This window comes from Ctenocephalides felis, unplaced genomic scaffold (genome assembly GCF_003426905.1).
Source record: "Ctenocephalides felis isolate EL2017-DRISC unplaced genomic scaffold, ASM342690v1 CF-g0.4_SCAFFOLD_01886, whole genome shotgun sequence".
NCBI lineage: Eukaryota > Metazoa > Arthropoda > Insecta > Siphonaptera > Pulicidae > Ctenocephalides > Ctenocephalides felis.
This window is the reverse complement of record NW_020538040.1, coordinates 104,237,609-104,258,528: the sequence shown is the minus strand read 5'-3', so window position 1 is coordinate 104,258,528 and position 20,920 is coordinate 104,237,609. Positions and strand designations below refer to the sequence as shown.

The window sequence follows — 20,920 nt, the reverse complement described above, 5'->3', positions numbered from 1 at the left end:
GTTATATTATTTGTGCTTAGGTTGCTCTTGTAATCGCTGTGACAAATTTCCAATTTAGAATGAAAAGTTTTTTTTAACGCGGACTATAAATTTCTATTTGCTTTTAGTATTTTTGAATATTAATGATTAAATAAGGCACAATAAAAGTAGCATACAACACGCCAAATCTTAAGCTATATTCACGTTAAATCTGCAAGTCGCTTTGTCTTTTCTTCTCTACCAGTTGTGACGTTGTGAGGCATACGCAATTAAAGTCGATTTCTTAAGATAATATATGAGCAAAGTCTTATGATAAAATTATATTAATAAAAGAAAAAAAAATAAAACCGGTATTGTACGCAAATTGCTTGTAAAATGTAAAACATTTATCAACGCTTTCTCTCTATTATTATTTTGCTTGCATGTAATTATCTCCGGTAAGAATGCAAATATTAAGAAGTTCTAGAACGTGTGAAAACATACCCAAATGTTTTCGTTCACAGTGCAAAGGACGTGCTGGAAGAAGTTTATAAGCCTAATGGACCTGGATCTTCTCAAGGATTTGACTTTTCTTAACATAGTGTTCGGAGTCGCATTAGCCTATACCGCCAGTATCAATTTCAGCATGTTATTTCCATTTTTTTTGCAAGTGAGTAGCCCTACATCAATATTCATAAATTGTGTAAAATATTCTTACTAATGTGTCGTATTTTGATTCAAGGAATCAGCTGGACTAAACCGAGCTGATACAGCGATGTGCATGTCAGTTCTGGCTGGGGCGGACATTGTTTCTCGGTTAACTCTTCCAACAATTACACAAATTCTGGGATTTTCTTGTAGATTGTCTTACCTCATCGGAGCTGCCGCTCTAATTTTAGCACGGGCATGTGAGTACTTAATAATAAATTTGTACATTATTGTTTTATTATGAATTTTTATAAAGTTTAGTGGGATAACCTCACACCGTGGAATAAATCAAAATTTAATATAATTATCTGATATAATGTATGCTTTCAAATTTTTACGTCAGCTGTGCAAAGTCACTTTATTAGTGGAATTATTGTTATTTAGAAAGTACTATACAACTGAAAAGCAACTTGAAAGTTTAAAAGTTGAATTAAACGTATGACCAGTCAGTTTCTTAGTGTACTATTTGATTGTGATTGAATGATTCCACTTTATAAAAACAACCGTATATGTGATATTTTAGTTAAAAAATGATACTTAAGAAAATAAAATATGTTTTAATTAAATATAATTTTTGAATTTGTAAACTTTTGAAATTTTTTTAAATAGTTCTCATAGTTGTGCCGTGAGTTGTTGTTAGAAAATTTCAAATATTTTTACGCTGCCCGCATATAGTGTGTTAATGAATCAAAATTATTATCGCATAATCATATTTCTGCTGAAATTATATTTTCAATAAATAGGAATAGTTTATTATATACATATATGTTGTAGTGTTAGCTGAGCAAAAAAGTTATACCGGTCTTATCGCTATTTCTGCACTTTGCGGTTATGTACGGGCGGCGACTGTTGTCAACCAGAACCTGGTGCTGAGCGAACACTGCAAAGCGTCCAGGCTGCCTGCCGCCTTGGGTCTCGGCATGTGCGTTAAGGGAGCATTTGTCATAACTATCGGGCAGTTTCTTGGTAATTATATATGCACAGAAATCAGAACTGTACGCACGTTGAAAAGAAATTTTCTATAATGCATTGTCTCAGATTCTTAACTGTTTTTATCACAGTTACAGACACAAATTTCAGCTTATTGATATAAAATCTTGTAATAATAGTTAAAATTAATATTCAAATTATTATCATTCGATTATTGAATGAAATTTATTTACTCTCATTTATATTTTCAGGTTGGCTTCGTGATTACACGGGCAGTTACAGTCTATGTATACATGCTCAAAATATTCTTCTGATTCTCATAGTGATCACCTGGGTGCCCGAACTTCTTTACAAATACTGCAAAAGAAAGTCGGATAAATTGCCTTTACGATGATGTCTATATATTTTAATTAACTTATTGTTAGTTTAAATATCGAATTTTTAATTTAATAAGTCGCAAATTATGTATATATTTTATAAGAAAAAGGATTATATTTAGCTAGTCTCAAATTGTAAACAAAATACGATACCAAAGTGCATTCTTAAGCACGCACCAAGTAGTTAATAATGAAAGACTGTTTTATAGATAAATAAAAGTATTGTTCAGAATTTGTAAAACAATAAAAAATGCATAAAACATTATGTGTGACTTTATTTGCATTTTTAAATCATGTCCACCGAGATCCTGTTAAACAAGTCAGGTTGTCTCAAATTCATGTTTATAATAAATAAAAGAAAAAAATGCTCAATAAATCATTGTATAATTAATTTTGTATATTAAAAAGTTACAGAATCAAAGTGTTTAATCAAAATATTTACATTTTTAAAAAATATTACAAATGGAATTTGCTGCAGAGTAATTCTGAATTAAATCTTCTCCTCCAATTGCGTTGTAAATTCATAATATCACTGGCAATATAAAGTCCCAATATTTTAAAATATACGGCCAAGTTCATAAAGCAAATCGTAGCTAGGTAAATCATCTTGTAGTTTTAGTTAATTTGATTGTATAGCTCATGTACTATTTCTAAAAATAATATTAAATAAATTTAATATTTAAATAAATAATATTACGACATTTAAAAAATTAACACAAATATTGTTATTTATATAACAAAGATGCACAGTTTGCATACTTCAAAAAACGGTCTAATCTAGTTAAATAATTCATTGTAATTACCTTTTCTTATGTGATTCGGCAAGTAAACATGCATTAAAAAATTTGGTTTAAACTGTATATTTGCATTAGTGATGATTTATTTTTGGTTTTGTGGAATTTAGCTTAAATGCACTAGCGGTTTTTGCATTTTTTTATTTGTTTATATTTTGTTTAACTGGGAATTACGACTACTTTGTTTAAAAAATATGCCTATCAATAATTTCATTTTGTCATATTTTATATTATGATCTTAGACAATATTAGAATTAAACATATGTCTATATGGTTCAGCTTATACGTAAATCGAACCGATGTACAGCATTTATATTAATATGATTTGCAATTATTAATAAAAGTTTATTTCTATTCTGATATTGTGGAATCACAAAGTCTTTATAATGTTGAACTGACATAAGTTTCAAATTTGGCGCCGAGCCGCACTGCGTGACATTCAGCTCTATCTTCACTATAAACTGAGCGGATGTACGACGAAGTTAGGGCAGTCGAACCGCATGCGAAATAAATTCTTTCTGTGGTTCTTATTGCTGGAGACAGACACTGACAAAGGTATTTTGTCTAAATTATCTTGAATAAGCGTGCTAATAATAATTATAGTGATTTATATTTAATATACGTTGTGCTGTGCTCGTACGTTTATAATTTGGATTAATATATTCAATAATTTAGATTAATTTTGGTTTTGTTTTTTCTCAGGCAAAAATGGGTCGTCGACCGGCCAGATGGTGAGTATTTTATTTTATTCAATTATAAATATGCGTTAATTATTGTTTTTTATTATAATGCTATTGAAATAATTAAGTGCAGTGCCACGTTTTTGTTAAATTATTTGAGGTTATGTTAGACATTTTAGTGCTCCGACATTTCACGAGCTTCTCCACTTCCATATAATTAGTGATCACTTTATTATTGTTTAATTGAAATTGTGCGAGAACTAGTTTTTAATGTAATATTTATTTTTTAGTTATCGCTATTGCAAAAACAAGCCCTACCCCAAATCTCGGTTCTGTCGTGGTGTGCCAGACGCTAAAATTCGTATCTTCGATTTGGGTAAGAAGAAGGCAGGCGTAGAAGATTTTCCACTATGTGTGCATCTTGTATCTGATGAATATGAACAATTGAGTTCTGAGGCACTGGAAGCAGGACGTATTTGCTGTAACAAATACCTCGTTAAGAATTGTGGTAAAGATCAATTCCACATCAGAATGAGGCTGCATCCTTTCCATGTTATCCGCATCAATAAAATGTTATCGTGTGCTGGAGCTGATAGGTAGATACATTATTTTTATCTTATTTCACTTTTTTGCCTAGGTGTTTTATTGTCACAAATTGATTAGATGCAATTTGTTTTAGTTTTCATTGATAGTTTTTAGGTTTTTTACTGGATTTCTGTACCAGTTCGACATTAGTCTCTGAAACCTTTAATCAATAAAGGCGTTCAATGACTGTGTCGTAGATCAAGTGTCAATGTGACCCGAAGGCATATTCCATAGACTTTTTGTAGCCTTGAGGCTGAGACAACTTAGAGAACCATGCCGATGACAAATTCTTTAAAAATATTTAATTTTTTGTGGAATCTTGTGACTGTTGTATTAAAATCAAAATATTTTTATTTAGGCTCCAAACTGGAATGCGTGGTGCTTTTGGAAAACCACAAGGTACTGTTGCCAGAGTTCACATCGGTCAACCAATCATGTCTGTTCGTTCCAGTGACAGATACAAGGCCGCTGTTGTAGAGGCTCTGCGTCGTGCTAAGTTCAAGTTCCCTGGCAGACAAAAGGTAGGATACGAAATAATTTAAATATTTAAATCTGCTCTTTGTGAATAATCAAATTTATCAAGAAATTATCGTTGGACTTGATAAAAAAGAAATCGTCTTTTATTTGATATTATAAAAGAAATTGGTAGTGACTTAAATTTACATACTCTGACATTTGCAAGTGAACTTCAGATGCAATTTGTGCATTTGATATTAGTACTGACCAATGATATTGTCACTAGTAAATCGCTGGAAAATTGTAAATATTATTGGTTTTCAACGATTTATTCAACTCATTTTTTTGCCTTCATTATGTGATTATGGTGTATGCACTTTATGGTGACTGTGGGGACACAATTTGAAGCAATAATTTACTGGCAAACAGTAACTTTAGAGTGATGTCATAACATAAAATGTTAATGACATACAATTCATGATTTATATTTGTGTTACTTAATATTACTGTTCCGTCTATCAATAGATAAATCTATTGAAATCTATACAAAAATACAGGTGATAGTGATATGTATACTAGAATATTTGAGGATTAGCAATTCAATGATGCTGCTGAACTACGTGTAATTTTCAAATTAGCAGTGGCCACTAGCATTTATGAACATTATTGTTCCAGATCTATGTTTCCAAGAAATGGGGATTCACTAAATATGAGCGTGATGTATATGAGAAGCTTCGTGATGAGGGAAGATTGGCTCCTGATGGTTGCAATGTTCAATACAGGCCAGAACATGGACCATTGAGCGCTTGGAAGAAGGTTCAAGAAGACCTCGCTGCCTGTTAATTTTCTTACAAAAAATATGTAAATGTATCGAATACATTGATATAAACAAATTCTGTGGTTCTTTCTTAAATGGATTACTTTGAAATCCGTAAGCTATATGCTTCATTACAAAACTTAAAAGTCGATCATTACTGAACAATGCTTTGTTCATTTATGCGAATTTTAATTTAAAACAATATTTCGAGCGTTTCACTAAGTTTCTTGTACATACATTAAGTTTTAAATTTTGTCAAGTAATGCTTTTTTTCTTGAAACAGCCTGAAATAAATTTTACATTTTTTACTTAAAAGCACATTTTAAGTGTATAAAATTTTCAATTTATTTTTTTACTTAGCATTCATTAAATGAATAATAAATATTAAATCTGATGTATGGTACGGTAATGAAGTAATACTATGCAGTATTCACAATTCTAAAGAACTTATATTAGCTTATGACTACATGGCTGATCCCCTTGCAAGAGTTCTATATCATGTTACATATGTATATACACATTGCACCTTAACATTGAAGCTTGTATAAGTATTTGAATTTCCTTAACTAATTCTATAAACTAAAAATATAAAAACCTTGTGATATCTATGCACAATTCATTAGATTCACATGTTACAATTTTATTTTCTTTGAACACTTTGTTTGGAAAGTTTTACTCTTAAGTTACTACGAGATCTCGCTAAATCAACAAGATAATATCACTTGTTCGAACTCATTTACCCTTAATTACTCGTCCTAATTTTGTGTTAATCATATCAAACTTCTAGAGTTTATACATAATTATTTAATTTAGTAACAACATAGTGTTATTAAATTATGTTGATACTTCTTTTATATTTGCTTTAATTTTAACTTTTGCATGTTCAACACCATTCTCTTTTAGTTTTCAATGAACATTCATTTTGATACATGTTTTTACTCATGAAAATTGTTCTTTGCTCGCTAAATTATTTTAAAATGTTTCTTTTACACATTTTCAAGTACTAGTTAAATCTTCAACAGTATCACACTTACATATAACATTCACTGCAGACCACTGAATTTCATGCACACTTCTACACAAATTTTATTGTTTTTATCAAACTTCAGTTTGTGGCACTCCTTGAACCAATTGAGTCCTACTTCTGCTTTGGCCTTTTTTGCTTCCCATAACTGGGGTGCCTGCCATCTTTCTATTAGTTTCAGTAGGATTTGGACTGCTAGTCACACAATCTTTGAGACTTACAGCACTGCTGCTAGTTCCTAGAGATCCTTGAGAAGCTGATCTCGCTGGGCAAGTGGTAGCTGCACTGGAAGGTGGTCTTGATGAAGATGGCGCCCTTCCTCCTGATATGTGACGCTCCACAAGTGAGGTCGGCGTATCACGGTACTCATATATGTTTTCGCGAGATTTTTGTCTGGTGCTATGATTTTCTATACCGCCTACCCCATCTCTATGGACATCTTCAGGCATCATAACAGATCGCCAGCATCACTGTAGTAACGATCGCCTTCCCTGTTAAAAAAAAAATAGTATTGGTATTGCTGCGTTATTAATCATTTTTTATATTCATGGTAATGTACTCAATTCATTAATTCTGAGATTGGTGATTGTAATCAGTGGCTACTCAAATGTGCAGTTTAAAAAGTTGACGATCTCATTGTTTACCTCGCTTACCTCTTAGCATTTCTCCATAATATGCAACATACTACAACCATCACGAAAAGCAATAAACAGGCCGCAGACATACTCCAAAACGCAATTTGCAAGGGTTCTTTTGGCTCCCACCAATACTAAAATAATCATCATTATACATTTTAATTTGCATAGTAATACGTATTATTATTGATAAATGTGGTTATTTCACATACCTCTGTTGATGGTGGGTATGTGGGTACTAATTGACCTATAACTGTAGGAAGGTACTGACTCCAAAAAGCCATCTCAGTCTGTCTGTAATTTAACATTATGGAAGAATTGTAGGTAGTATTTATGTTCAAATAAGTTAGTTCTCCTGCTCGTGCTTTTTCAAAGTGCAATCCCAAAATTTGTTGATGGGACGGATTCCTGTTAAATCGTAGCAAACATATTAAGTATTCAATAATGCAGATCATAAATTCTATGAATTTATTTACCCATATCTAGCAAAATCTGAGTAAGCTTTCATAAAAAAGTGGCTCATATTTCTATCATTCGGTGTCCACATGTTTCGATCCCAACGAAGTTTTGAAGGAAAGAATTCGATATCCATAAATGGTGCTCCCGTTAATAAATACAATTCAGTGTCATGAGGAACCTAATGCAGTTTATAAACAAAATAAAATCACAATTGCAATCATTTAGATTATAAATCATTTTAAAACAACCTTTCTCCATTCTGGCAGATTAAAAGCTTCTATGGTAGTATTCAGAACATACATGTAAACGGGTACTCCCTTTTCAAGTAAAAGCTTTGCCATTTTATCACTAGGTGCTCTGTACAAAAAGTCTGACAACATCTGGAATTGTTACAGTTTTGTATTAAATGAAATATTTCAGAAAATCAATAATTACTTACATTTATGTATTGTTCTCTAATGAGTGTTTGATTTTTTGGAGCTGGCCAGTAAGTGTACATGTATTTAATAGCTTCATAAACACCTTCTGGATTCAAAGTGTAATTGTACCGAAACACTAGCTCTTTAACTTTCTGCTCAAAAAACAATTCGTCTACTTCAAAATACGGTGCAAGCGTTTCATTTTCATCTGGTTCAAATAAACAACATGTAATATGATGAGACCATTATAGTTTATGCAAGTTTATTCATATAAGTAAAAATGTAATTACATATGACAAAGGCAGCTTCCTGTGTAGTGACGCCACTCATGTATTGTAATCCACGATTGAAAGCCCCTTTTTTCACTAGTTCTTCCGGCGTTTCTTTTAAAAAGTGCCAATCTTGTTCTTTCCAGCCTTCATACCAATCATCACCAGGTATCGTCATATTAACGTCTAAAACTGGACCCCAAGGAAATGTTCCCACTTGAGGCTAAACAATAGATTGATAATTACAAAATCAAATATTTAATGAATCATTATATATCTCTTTAAATATATTCTAAGCACCTGGAATTCTGCATTTCCTAATTCATAGAAATTCCGACCTTGTCGAAGGCAGGTCACAAGTTTCCAAGATGAGTCAATGCTACATCCTAATAATTGTCCGAAGACGCGACTTGTATTTTGTGCTCGATATTTGTCTACAATTAGTGCCCAATCTGCCATAGCCGAACCACTCTATAATATGAAATCAGCAATATATATATATGTATATGTATATATATATATATATATATATATATATATATAAAGCAAATTTTGACTTTATTCACCTGAGCTATAACTTTGGTGACAATGTCTCTGGTCTGAGGTGCAACCATTAATAAACCAGCAGATGCTGCGCCCGCTCCTGGTCCAAAAAGCGTAATGCTTTTTCGATTACCGTTGAAAAATTCGATATTGTCATAAACCCAACGTATAGCCATGGCTTGATCTAGAATACCATAATTCCCAGGCGAATTTTCATCGCCAGTGCTCAAGAAACCTAGAATAACAAATAAACTAGTTGGATTGGTATTTAGCCTTGAGGCAAGTTACATAAACTTCCCGATATGTCCAATAAAAAATAAATTAATTTATGAGTGATTATAAGTATTCCGAGTGGATTTATTACACATCTTTGCAAACGAACACGTTAACTCGGAGTATTTTCTAAAAGCAAATTTTCACAAATCAATAATTTTTATTAATCAATAATTATAATTGAACCAGTTTCCATAGGACTTTAATGGTTTACTATGTTCAAGACCAAGTACACTATCGTTATACCAACTAAATCATCTAATTTTATTTTTAACTAACGTCAAAAAACTACTAATTTTCTCAAACTTAGATGAATTTTTAAAATTAAACTACTTGTCGTAAAGCCGTAATAATTCAGTAGGGTAGGGCGGGGCTAGTTGAGCAAATTTTTACTTAAACGGATGTAGCACCTCAATGAAAAGTCTCAATAAATTGCTATATGACTTAATGGATTTGTTGTTTATCGCTTAACAAAAGTGTTAATACTATTTTTTGGTAATAAGTAAACTTTAAAAGCTACAGCTGTTTAAATGCAAAAAGTCAAGTATGCTCAATGTACCCCATAGGTGAGGCAAGTTGAGCACTAAGAAAGTATAATAAAATCATAGGTTCAATGTCGATTAGTAATGAAATAAAATAAGTTTTTAATAACCAGTTCTATATTTATAGTCTTTATTGACAGAGAAAACAAAACTTATAGTAATTTGCTTTGAATAATTAACGAAAAGTAGAATCAACAGAACAATATCGTAGCTTAGGAATTATTTTACCATTATATTCAGTATTTTTGTTTAAAATCATTATTTCTTTGTATTACTACTCATAGACTTAGCTTAAATCTTAAAAATAATAATCAATTTCTGGAAGTTAATGGTAATTGTCTTAGTGACAGAACAAGTTTAGCAACTATGCTCAACTAACCCCAACTCGGAATTTCAAAATAAAAGTGAGTTTATAAAAAAACTGTGAGAATTATAGCCAGAATCTCTGTGCATATTAAAAGTACTATAATTATATGGAAGAATAACATTTACCTGATTAAAAATGAATAACATTTGACTAAGCTAGACGAAAAGTCGTGATGAATGACTTTTTAACTTTTTGGTCTCAAAATAAACAAAACGCCCGTGAGCCTCACTGATTTGTCCAGCGGCCACTAGCGATCGCGGGATGTTTATTTCTCCCAAACCTCTATCTTTCCGCCATATAATGCCTAAACGGACGGTGAATAGTTTTAGAGATATTTCGATTGCTCAACTTGCCCCTATGCTCAACTAGCCCCGCTCTACCCTAAGTTCTATAAGACCATGATATATATCGGCAAAAAAAGTTCCATAAAAATCGGCCTAAATTTTTTTTTCAACAGTTAGTTACAAGAAAACAGCTCGGTAGATTTTCACCTAAAACTAATCAGTATCATTCCCAACTAATATCTTTTGAACAGTGTTTGATTTTTTAAAATCGGTTCGGTAGTATGAGCTTAAATGTGGACGAAAGCTTTAACACTTTTTTCCAAATTACAAAGAAACGGCTCGGCCGATCGTCGCACAAAACTGAGAAACGATAATCCTCATCGAGATACATCAAATGCTTTTTAAATATCTGAAATCGGTTCAGGCGTTTTTGAGCAAACGTCAATGAAAGTTCTAATTTTGACAAATGCCAAAAAGACCATACTAATTTTTGCAAACTTTGACGAATTTTTAAAGCTAAATCAGTTGTCGTAGGGCCGTAATAATTTAGTATGATCTAGAAGACTATGGTATCTACCGTCAACAAAATAATCATAAAAATCGTCGATTTTTTTTTAAAAAAAACTTTATTACAAGAAAACGACCCGGCCGATCTCTACCAAAAACTAATCAGCACGATTCCCAACCAATATCTTTCGAACGGTTTTTGAATTTTCAAAATCGATTAAGAATTGCGGGCTAAAACGTAGACGAAAAATTTTTCACTTTTCTGCGATTTATAAAAAAACGGCTTGGCCGATCGTCGCACCAAATTGACAAACAATAGTCCTCATCGAGATACATCGAGTGGCTTTTAAATTTTTGAAATCAGACCAGCCGTTTTCGAAAAAACGTCAATTTACGGCAAAAAATCTGTTCACATACACGCACACACACATACACACACACACATACTTTTTCCAAATTTGGTCTCATTCGATTCAGAATTCGATTCTTGAAACGTCGAGAACACAAAATTAGCAATTAGGATTTTTTGATGAAATCATAAACTTCTCCTTCGGGAAGTTAAAAAAATAAATTTGGCTAAATTCAATTTGAAACCCTTGTTAGGCTTATATAACTATTCGATTAGACATTTTCTTACCAAGAGCACCCAATCTGTAATTAATTGAAACAACGACCACATCGTAAAAAGCGGCTAACATATGACCAGGAAATAGGTTCGATGCTCCCTTGTAAAATTCGCCTCCATGAATGTATACCATTACAGGGTATTTTTCCGCCACTCCAGCCGCAATCTGAAAAAACAATATTGTTCATTTATATTGGTATTTTTATTACTCATTTGGAGAAAAATAATTTAAAAATTCAATTTATTGTTATATATTTGTTTCCCATTATATTAACATATTATTTCAAATCTTGAACATAGTAAATATAGGAAATAAATTGAATTGAATTTATAAATAAATTAAATAAGTATACTTCGAAAAAGATTGCAACATTGTAATTTGCAAATGAATCATTCAGTTGGATGATACGAATTATATCACTAATACAAGAGGTCAAGCTGACTAACTTAACGTAAGGTCGTAACACGATGTTGTGCTAATTACCGGTCAATTAATAGCTTAATTTAATTTAGGTTCAAATAAAAACTTGGTAAAGTTAATTAAAGCCCTCACGGTCAATATGAATTTAGTGCACATGATTATGCATACGAATATTACGCCAAATATAAAGAAAGTGAAATTTACTACTTACATTCGGAGAGAAAACATTTAAGTAAAGGCAGTCCTCATCAACATCTCGGATTCCTTTCGTGGCGCCTGTGTATCTGGCCGGTTGTGGACAAGCGGGTCCAAAATCGACGGCTTGCAGTTGCTGCCAACCTCGATGAGGTCTAGGAGGCTGAAAAAATAATAAAGTTTTATATTAAAAGTGCGGATAAAATGAGATTGTATACAATATATTATGGTAAAGCCATGGTATAATTGAGATCGCTTTCAAGTTAAGAATAATTACCTTAAATCTTCCTTCCAAAGTTGGTGGCATAGCATATGGAATTCCTAAGAAAACATTTGCATGTCCGAATATGCGATCCACTACGTTGTTCCATGGTCTATATGATGGATCGGGATTATCATATAAATACACCTTCACAAAAAAACAATCAGTTATTTGTTTTTAAGAATTCAATGAAAATAGGAAATATTGATATTGATTGTACCTTAAAACCTTGAACTTGTCCATAATTTGTCGTAACAAATATGTCGCGGTCAAGAGTGATGGAGTCTCGTCTTTGTTTACCTTGCAAATCGTCTCGCCAACCACCCAACACGCCAGGGAATGGTGTTCGAGGCGAACCATCTGGATTATTCTAAAAATTTTAAATAGATATCAATAAATATGCAATAATTATATTAAATCAAACAAAACATTTGTGATATATTATTTTATTCGCATATATATATATATATATATATATATATATATATATATATATATATATATACACAACTACAAATTCTATAGTACTAACAAAATATTGTTTCGGCCACATATCATGATATAATAAGATAATCTGTGAATTTATCCGCGTACAATAATTTTCTTAAACTTGTTTCATTTATTTCACATTGAATAGCCTGTATCTCGCAATCTCGATAGGTAAATAACTAGCTGTAAGTGGAATTCTGTCTTAAGGCAATTAAGGCATCGTGCCTCAAGGCAAATTGCTGGAACTTCCCGTACCAAAAATTATTATTTTTTTAAAAACGATTAACATTTTTGAAAAAAATTTACTTCGAAAAAATAAGATTTTTGACAATTAGACAAAAAATTACTTTTTTTTGAAAAAGAAAAAAAATTTTTTAATTTTTTTTTTTGAAAAAAAATGTTTTCTTTATTTTGACATATTTTGAAAGATCTAAACTTTTTTTCAAAGCAATCGTACTGCTTTAACTGCATAAAGACGAAATATCAAACCGCGTAAGCGCCGCGTCGACGTCTAACGCGTAAACATTGGTACGGAACTCATAGGAATGTAAGCCAAAATTATACTTATTGTTAAAATCTCTATAAAATATCTCATAATTTGATGTGCATATGTCTAATGATCATTTTTGACCGCCAAATGGCATTTTTTTTTACTTTTTTCATTAGATCTCCGAGACCGCTGGACCTGCCTTTATGAAAATTTGATCGGTTCTTCACCTTATCAATACAAGTAAAATGTTTTTTGAATTATTAAAATCGGACGCTCCGTTCTCTTAAAAACTGAGTTACCGTTTTCGGCACTTTTTGCCCCGTATCTTTGGAACGGCTAGACCTGACTTCGCCAAAAACTAATCAACACGTCTCCTTATCAATACAAATCGAATGTTTTTTGAATTATTCAAATCGGTTGATCCGTGATCCCGAAATCGTCGACGAAAATTTGTATCCGCACATTACATACACACACGTACATACATACATACATACATACATACATACATACACACACACACACACACACACACATACATCCATTTTTTCTAAGGTATGCCAAAATATTCAGAAACCTCTGAAACGTAAAGATATATAAAAATTTTCATTTTCGATTTTTTTGCGATTACTATAACTTACCCTACGGGAAGTTAAAAATAAAACTTGAAATAGATTTCATAATAAATTAAATTATCGATTTATTGTTTACAGGTTAATAACTAATCATTTTACGTATCAGTTACTATATCTTGAATGAATTTAGTTTATTGATCTAAAATCCATTTTCTCTAAATTATTATGTTGCTTAACGTAATTGCGCTTTTTATAGTCCTAGTCATTCCATCTGCTTAGAGTTGATTATCGCTTATTAACGCCGATTATAGAAAAATAATCTAACCTCAAGTGTTTGCAAAATTTATTTTTGGCTACACGGTATTTATAAAAAGTAAATTAAACAGCTACGTCAATCATTTAACCATTTATGGGCCCGCATAACTTCCAGGTTGCATTCCAAATTTTTGCGATATTTTACCAAATATAAAGTGATTTTTTTCGTAGATGACGCACAAATCGTAATTCTACAATGTTTTCAAGACCACATATATCAAAATTTATAGCTTTGTTAGGCTTTTCAAACTTGCAATAACGTTTTCATACACAGAAGTGCGAACATTATAGGCCGCTATAACTTGAAAGTCACATTATTCATTAATGCCAAAAATTTTTTAAAGAGAATTTTTGTTTTTCATATATATATATACATATGTATATATATATATCATTGCACAGTCATATAGAATTGGTGGATATGGTTATTTTAGATATCGAAACTAAACCCACAAAGCTTATTTATCAATCAGAATCTAGTTTTTAAATAATAGTGAGTGTACATATTTTTGCAAGCGTCATTGAATCAATATGTTTATTGCACAACCAACATTGATTTTAACATACCTTATAAGTTTTTTTTTATTCGTTACTGATAGTCTCTACGCATATCAGGAGATATTGATATAAGATCATGACCAAGAGATTTATCTGATTTTGAATCTGTAATTTTCTGCTTTACTTCCGATACCAGAAATGAGACTTAAGTACAGTCTTAAGGAAAAAAGTTTTCAAACTGCATTGAAAACTTGAGTGATTTGCTCCTCCTGGGAGTAGTTTTGCGAAAATGATTGAAATACATCTTCGAAGAAATCAGCTATATGCTGAACAGGAGAGTTTTGAAATGTGGTGCAGGAGACGAATGGAGAAGATAAAATGGACAGACTAGGTAACAAATGAAGAAGTCCTGAGAAGAGCAGGCAAAAAAAGACTTTACTGAGCACGACCATTAAAAGGAAAATAAACTGGATCGGACCCATTCTACCAAACGAATGCCTTCTACACGACGTCGTCGTGGCTAAAATGAAAGGACTGAAAGAAAATTAAAATTGCAGATAGTTGATGACTTAAGGGTTACATGGGTTTTACGGTATCAAAAAATTAAAAAAAAATTATTGTCTTTACTAAAACACGTATTTTTTATTTTTATTTCGGATGATCCTGAAAGAAGTTCTGCTGACAACGCGGAGGCACCTTTTTTTCCGAGGGATTGCCGGAAATGGCGTCGTAATGACCGCGATTTTGATTTTTTTTTTTTTGAAAATTTAAAAAAATGTTTATTAAACATGTATCTTTTAAATAAAAAAAAATCATTAAAATATTTTATTTTTTATATGTAAAAAACAGAATTGAAAAAATGCCGTTTTTTGCCCGAGGAAACCCATGTAACCCCTTAAGTGAGAAGAGAAAATACAGGGAACAGAAAGCCGAAGCACAAGATGAGAAAGCATGGAAGCAGATGTTTGGAAAGAAAAATAAATAAAAAGTGATAATGGTCATTAATTAATAGTAATAAAATGGCAACGGGAATAATAAACAAAGGAAGAAAAGAGAATTATTGATTTGTGGTGCTCTCATACCATGAACTTGCCTTCGGGCAGACTGATAACATTGTCGAGAAATATTTGCAAATATGGTTTGAATCTTCAAATAAACCGTAAACTAGCTGTAAGTGGAATTCTGTCTTAAGGCAATTAGGGCATCGTGCCTTAAGGCAAATTGCTGGAACTTCCCGTACCAAAAATTATTATTTTTTGTAAAAACGATTAACATTTTTGAAAAAAATTTACTTCGAAAAAATAAGATTTTTGAGAAACTATAAATTGGACAAAAAATTACTTTCTTTTGAAAAAAATTTTTTTTAAAAAATTTTTTTTTAGAAAAAATTTTTTTAAAAAAATTTTTTTTTGAAAAAAAAAAATGTTTTCTTCATTTTGACATATTTTGGAAAATCTGAACTTGTTTTTCAAAGCAATCGTACTGCTTTAACTGCATAGATACAAAATATAAAGCGCGTAAGCGCGGCGTCGCTGTCTAGCGGGTAAACATTGATACGGAACCCATAGAAAAATAAACAAAATTTATACTTATTGTTAAAATCTCTATAAAATATCTGAAAATTCGATGTGCATATGTCTAATGATCATTTTTGACCGCCAAATGGCATTTTTTTTTACTTTTTTCCTTAGATCTCCGAAACCGCTAGACCTGCCTTTATGAAAATTTGATCAATTCTTTATCTTGTCAATACAAGTAAAATGTTTTTTGAATTATTAAAATCGGACGCTCCGTTCTCTTAGAAACTGAGTTACCGTTTTCGGCACTTTTTGCCCCGTATCTCCGGAACGGCTAGACCTGCCTTCGCCAAAAACTAATCAGCACGTCTCCTTATCAATACGAATCGAATGTTTTTTGAATTATTCAAATCGGTTGATCCGTGTTCCCGAAATCGTCGACGAAAATTTGTATCCGCACATACATACACACACGTACATACATACACACACACATACACACACACATACACACACACATACACACACACATACACACACACACACACACACACATACATCCATTTTTTCTAAGGTATGCCAAAATGTTCAGAAACCTCTGAAACGTAAAGATATATAAAAATTTTCATTTTCGATTTTTTTGCGATTACTATAACTTACCCTACGGGAAGTTAACAATACCGTAATAGGGTACGATAAACATATTTCATAGATATACGCTTGTATATATTCTAAACCTATTTTCACCCGGAATTTTCTATTTTCTGCACTTGTTCATAAGAATCATACTACAGTTAAGTTGAGCGAGCAAGTAATCGTTCCATAGCGGACTTTGCATGAATATGGAACGCCTTCTGAAGCGCGATCATTGTGTGGATAAAAACTGTGTTAATGAATTTCACGATGATACATTACTTGATTAAGCGATTTAAAAGACGGCAACCGTTATTTTCTTTCATTGGTCTTGTACTGCACATGTTTATGTTTGTTCGTCTTTGTTCGAAAACAAACACAGTAAAACTTAATGGCGTATGAAAAACTCATTCACAAAAAAGTTTTTATATTGAGCTAATAAGACACTGATTTGAAGCCGTTATAATCTTATATATAAAATAATTATGGTAATGATTTCAATTCTGAATAAAATAAAGAATATCAACAATCCAACACTAAATCCTTAGCACAAATATAACTTATAATAACACGAGTAGTGATGATGACTTATTATTTATAAGAAGAAAAATGATCGTATATTTCAGTTTGCTTCCTGTTAACTTTTCTTTAATTATGTTTTGTTATATATTGTTATATTATATTCATAAGCTTTATGATTGTTTAAAGGATTATGTTGTATTATGTTACACATTTCTGACCATAAAAGTCTTTATAAGCCATTTTGGTGTTTATAGCGATTGTTTTTAACTTCCCGTAGGGTAAGTTATAGTAATCGCAAAAAAATCGAAAAAGAAAATTTTTATATATCTTCACGTTTCAGAGGTTTCTGAATATTTTGGCATATCTTAGAAAAAATGGATGTCTGTGTGTGTGTGCGTGTGCGTATGTGTGAGCGGATGCAAATTTTCGTCGACGATTTCGGGAACACGGATGAAGCAATCTGAATAATTCAAAAAACATTTGATTCGTATTGATAAGGAGACGTACTGATTAGTTTTTGGCAAAGGCAAGTCTAGCCGTTCCGAAGATATGGACCAAAAAGTGCCAAAAACGGTAACTCAGTTTTTAAGAGAACGGAGCGTCCTATTTGAATAATTCAAAAAACATTTTATTTGTATTGCCAAATAAAGAACTGATCAAATTTTCATGAAGGCAGGTCTTGCGGTTTCGGAGATCTAGTAAAAAAAGTAAAAAAAATGCCATTTGGCGGTCAAAAATGATCATTAGACATATGCACATCAAATTATTAGATATTTTATAGAGATTTTAACAATAAGTATAATTTTTTTTTACATTCCTATGTGTTCCGTACCAATGTTCATCCGTTAGACGACAACGCGGCGCTTACGCGCTTCGATATTTCGTTTTTATGCAGTTAAAGCAGTACTATTGCTTTGAAAAAAAGTTCAGAATTTCCAAAGTATTTCAAAATAAATTTTTCTTCAAAGTCTTTTTTTTCAAAAAAAAATAAATTTTTGTCAAAAATTTATAGTTTCTCAAAAATCTAATTTTTTCAGAGTAAATTTTTTTTTCAAAAATGTTAATCTTTTTAATTGGTACGGGAAGTTCCAGCAATTTGCCTTAAGGCACGATGCCATGCGCCCCACTAGTTTTTAACCTATATTTATGCTTCTGTCACAACTGTTCTGGGGGTGTGGACGGTTGTAACGCTCGCCTCTTTTTTGTCTGATTTGATTTTGTGATTAATATAGCGTATTTAAGCATAGTATTTCACTATTTTTATGTAGACAAAAGTTAACTAGTAAATTAACAAAATTATTGCTTATCAAAAAAGGTGCCACAACTGTCTCCCCAACTACAGATCATACTTCTATAATATACTTGTAAATATGTGCCTCTGATTACATTCTAGCCAGGTTTATGTTTATACCCTAGAATCTATGGACGTAAATTTCATATTCATATCAGAATAACATTAGAGTTGTGCACGCTACCTGACGAAGCATATCGCTCATTTCGCAATCTGACTATTAGGCGACGTGTGATACACTATTACACATTCTATGTTTTCCTGACCTACTTTACTTTTTATTCGCATAGAGAAATATACTATGAAATAGTAAAACATAATATCGCATATATAATAGTAAACCATTTTGTTAGTGAGGACAGAACTGAAACAAGTACAGAGTATATTTCTCTTTCCTTACACGTGAAAAATCGAATGAATCGACATTTAAATATATTACTATCGGTAGTTATGTTCAAAAATTAATAATTGAATAATTGATATTGATTAAGTTAAAAAGATATAGTTGTTGTCAATATTATATAGTAAAGAAATATTTTTGCCTAGACATATTTATTATTCAATTCATTAAAAAATCTTTATAACTCGAAGTATGGTCGTATCTACAAATTTGTTTCAGAATTAAACTTGGTCGACTATAAAATAAATTTTATTTGAAATATGCTAGATTTCCTTGAAGAGTTCAACTTAATTTGAGTTAATAACAAATATAAGCAACTTGTTGATCTCAAAAAGCGCGCCAGGTTCCACAGATGAACTCTGTTTACAAAACCTGTCGAAAGCGCAACGTAGAGTCAAGCACATGGTGAACTCTACAAAACATTTGGCCCACGCCCATTTCTCATTAGATTCTGTCATATTGAAAATTACTTCGAATGATGAATTAAACCACATCTCAAAACTATTCGTTGTACTAAAACTATTAAACATAAAATATTATAATAAAATATAAACGTATAATAGTAAATGTAATTTCCAGACGATTAAAACATACTACCGATGCAGACAACTTGTTGTTTAGGACTTTTATTACATAAATTATTGATTTCTCGACTTACTGGGCTGTATCTATTCCTGTCGTCCTGATTAGGATAATATCCAGGCTGTCCAGGATACGCTGGCACACCAGGCAAGCCATTCTGTCCTGGCAGGTTTTGCCCATAGCGTCTATTGTTATACGTGTAAGTTCTGTAATCGCGATCGCCCGGGTTCGGAGGGCCGTACAATCCATCCCTGGAATAATAACGTCCTCCAGAATCGAACTGACACCAGGATATTGACACTAAACACTGCACAATCACAAAACTGATCACAACATGACATTTGCGTGCCACGGCTGCCATCTTTGTTCGGTAACCTGCGCGAGGGTTTGCATTCGCTCACCGACTGGCGTCCGACGTAATAGACAGGTTACAAAACTGCGGAGAATCTACAGGTGTTGTTCTGCTATATTCTATTGGTCAGGGTTTGTCAGGTAGCGAATGAACGCTTGGCGAGCGACGGCCGCGACGTAGATCGTTCACACGGTCAATTCTTTACCTGCAATCCGCGTACACTCCCGTATACAACATATGCATATTACACGAACGTAAACAAGCCTCTTGCTGGCTTTTTCTTCTGATGTCACTTGACCACTGTGTGTTAATGTGACGACTGACTCACTAAAAATATTATTACTGTTTTAGTCGCACGCTTTGGGTCGATTTCTCTTATCTCTTGGGAACGTTTATCAGACCGATAAAACAATCGTGAATATCATTCGGCTGATTGCTGAAGTCACCTCGACGTTTCTCAACTCTTTTAGATAGGGCATGGGAGAAAGGCAGATGATGTGGTACAATTCCTAATGCTAGCAATTCCTTTTGTTGCCCATTCAATTGTTCGACGTTTGTATCTTGTATCTGTAAATAATAAAAATATACCTTTGTTAAATTTCTTATATTGTTAAACAAACTGGAAATATTTTTTTATTTTATTATGTTTATTTAAAGTTTATATAAAATAGACATTTTTTATCATTTTTACCTCATCTCTTTCTTATTATGCATATGAATTATTTTAATAATTAATAAATTACATAAATATAATACATAAACCCCAAATGTATTTCAAATGCATATATATTAGGACATATCATATGGCAAGTGTTCAAATCCCAATTATATAAATACTCTTCCGAAATTTTCTGATCGAAAACAATAAATCAATTATGAATAACCATGAATCAATAAACTGAGTTATAATATTTCTTAGGCCTATGAATTTATAAGTTGTTTTGTAGAAATAATCGGTATAATTTTTATATATTATTAACTTCCCGTAGGGCAAGTTATAGTAATCGCAAAAAAATCGAAAATGAAAATTTTTATATATCTTTACGTTTCAAGGGTTTCTGAATATTTTGGCATACCTTAGAAAAAATGGATGTATGTGTGTGTGTGTGTATGTATGTATGTACGT

The 20,920-nt window shown here is 31.9% G+C and overlaps 3 protein-coding genes across 3 annotated transcripts; 2 read left to right on the top strand and 1 right to left on the bottom strand.

The window, feature by feature from the left end:
* The first annotated feature begins 494 nt into the window (after positions 1-494).
* LOC113375628 (monocarboxylate transporter 12-B-like) lies at positions 495-1,990 on the top strand. The gene is made up of 4 exons (XM_026615559.1): positions 495-628; positions 701-866; positions 1,441-1,632; positions 1,848-1,990. Exons 1-4 carry the CDS (start codon positions 518-520, stop codon positions 1,988-1,990), a joined length of 612 nt encoding a protein of 203 aa, XP_026471344.1. The 5' UTR covers positions 495-517.
* Positions 1,991-3,238: 1,248 nt separating this feature from the next.
* On the top strand, positions 3,239-5,381 carry LOC113376683 (60S ribosomal protein L10). Its single transcript, XM_026616694.1, has 5 exons — positions 3,239-3,322; positions 3,470-3,498; positions 3,738-4,043; positions 4,391-4,553; positions 5,164-5,381. The coding sequence occupies exons 2-5, from the start codon at positions 3,476-3,478 to the stop codon at positions 5,329-5,331; spliced, it is 660 nt and encodes a 219-aa protein (XP_026472479.1). The 5' UTR covers positions 3,239-3,322; positions 3,470-3,475; the 3' UTR covers positions 5,332-5,381.
* A 1,368-nt stretch (positions 5,382-6,749) lies between these two features.
* On the bottom strand, positions 6,750-19,830 carry LOC113376805 (acetylcholinesterase-like). The gene is made up of 14 exons (XM_026616869.1): positions 19,519-19,830; positions 12,351-12,500; positions 12,146-12,277; positions 11,885-12,031; positions 11,265-11,418; positions 8,678-8,889; positions 8,412-8,582; positions 8,133-8,334; positions 7,863-8,050; positions 7,672-7,803; positions 7,441-7,601; positions 7,177-7,372; positions 6,983-7,098; positions 6,750-6,820 (listed from the first exon to the last, which is right to left on the bottom strand). The coding sequence occupies exons 1-14, from the start codon at positions 19,801-19,803 to the stop codon at positions 6,778-6,780; spliced, it is 2,289 nt and encodes a 762-aa protein (XP_026472654.1). The 5' UTR covers positions 19,804-19,830; the 3' UTR covers positions 6,750-6,777.
* Between the last annotated feature and the right edge of the window lie 1,090 nt (positions 19,831-20,920).

What these genes read in the sequence shown, in the direction of transcription:
- LOC113375628 (XM_026615559.1), top strand. Translation starts at nt 518, where the DNA reads ATGGACCTGGATCTTCTCAAGGATTTGACTTTTCTTAACATAGTGTTC. An exon ending in TATTTCCATTTTTTTTGCAA is followed by an intron (nt 629 to 700) that starts GTGAGTAGCCCT and finishes TTTTGATTCAAG; the next exon opens with GAATCAGCTGGACTAAACCG. An exon ending in TCTAATTTTAGCACGGGCAT is followed by an intron (nt 867 to 1,440) that starts GTGAGTACTTAA and finishes TATATGTTGTAG; the next exon opens with TGTTAGCTGAGCAAAAAAGT.
- LOC113376805 (XM_026616869.1), bottom strand. Translation starts at nt 19,803, where the DNA reads ATGGCAGCCGTGGCACGCAAATGTCATGTTGTGATCAGTTTTGTGATT. An exon ending in GACAAGTTCAAGGTTTTAAG is followed by an intron (nt 12,278 to 12,350) that starts GTACAATCAATA and finishes TTTTTTGTGAAG; the next exon opens with GTGTATTTATATGATAATCC. An exon ending in GGAAGCTGCCTTTGTCATAT is followed by an intron (nt 8,051 to 8,132) that starts GTAATTACATTT and finishes TATTTGAACCAG; the next exon opens with ATGAAAATGAAACGCTTGCA.
- LOC113376683 (XM_026616694.1), top strand. Translation starts at nt 3,476, where the DNA reads ATGGGTCGTCGACCGGCCAGATG. An exon ending in TCGTGTGCTGGAGCTGATAG is followed by an intron (nt 4,044 to 4,390) that starts GTAGATACATTA and finishes ATTTTTATTTAG; the next exon opens with GCTCCAAACTGGAATGCGTG. An exon ending in AGTTCCCTGGCAGACAAAAG is followed by an intron (nt 4,554 to 5,163) that starts GTAGGATACGAA and finishes TTATTGTTCCAG; the next exon opens with ATCTATGTTTCCAAGAAATG.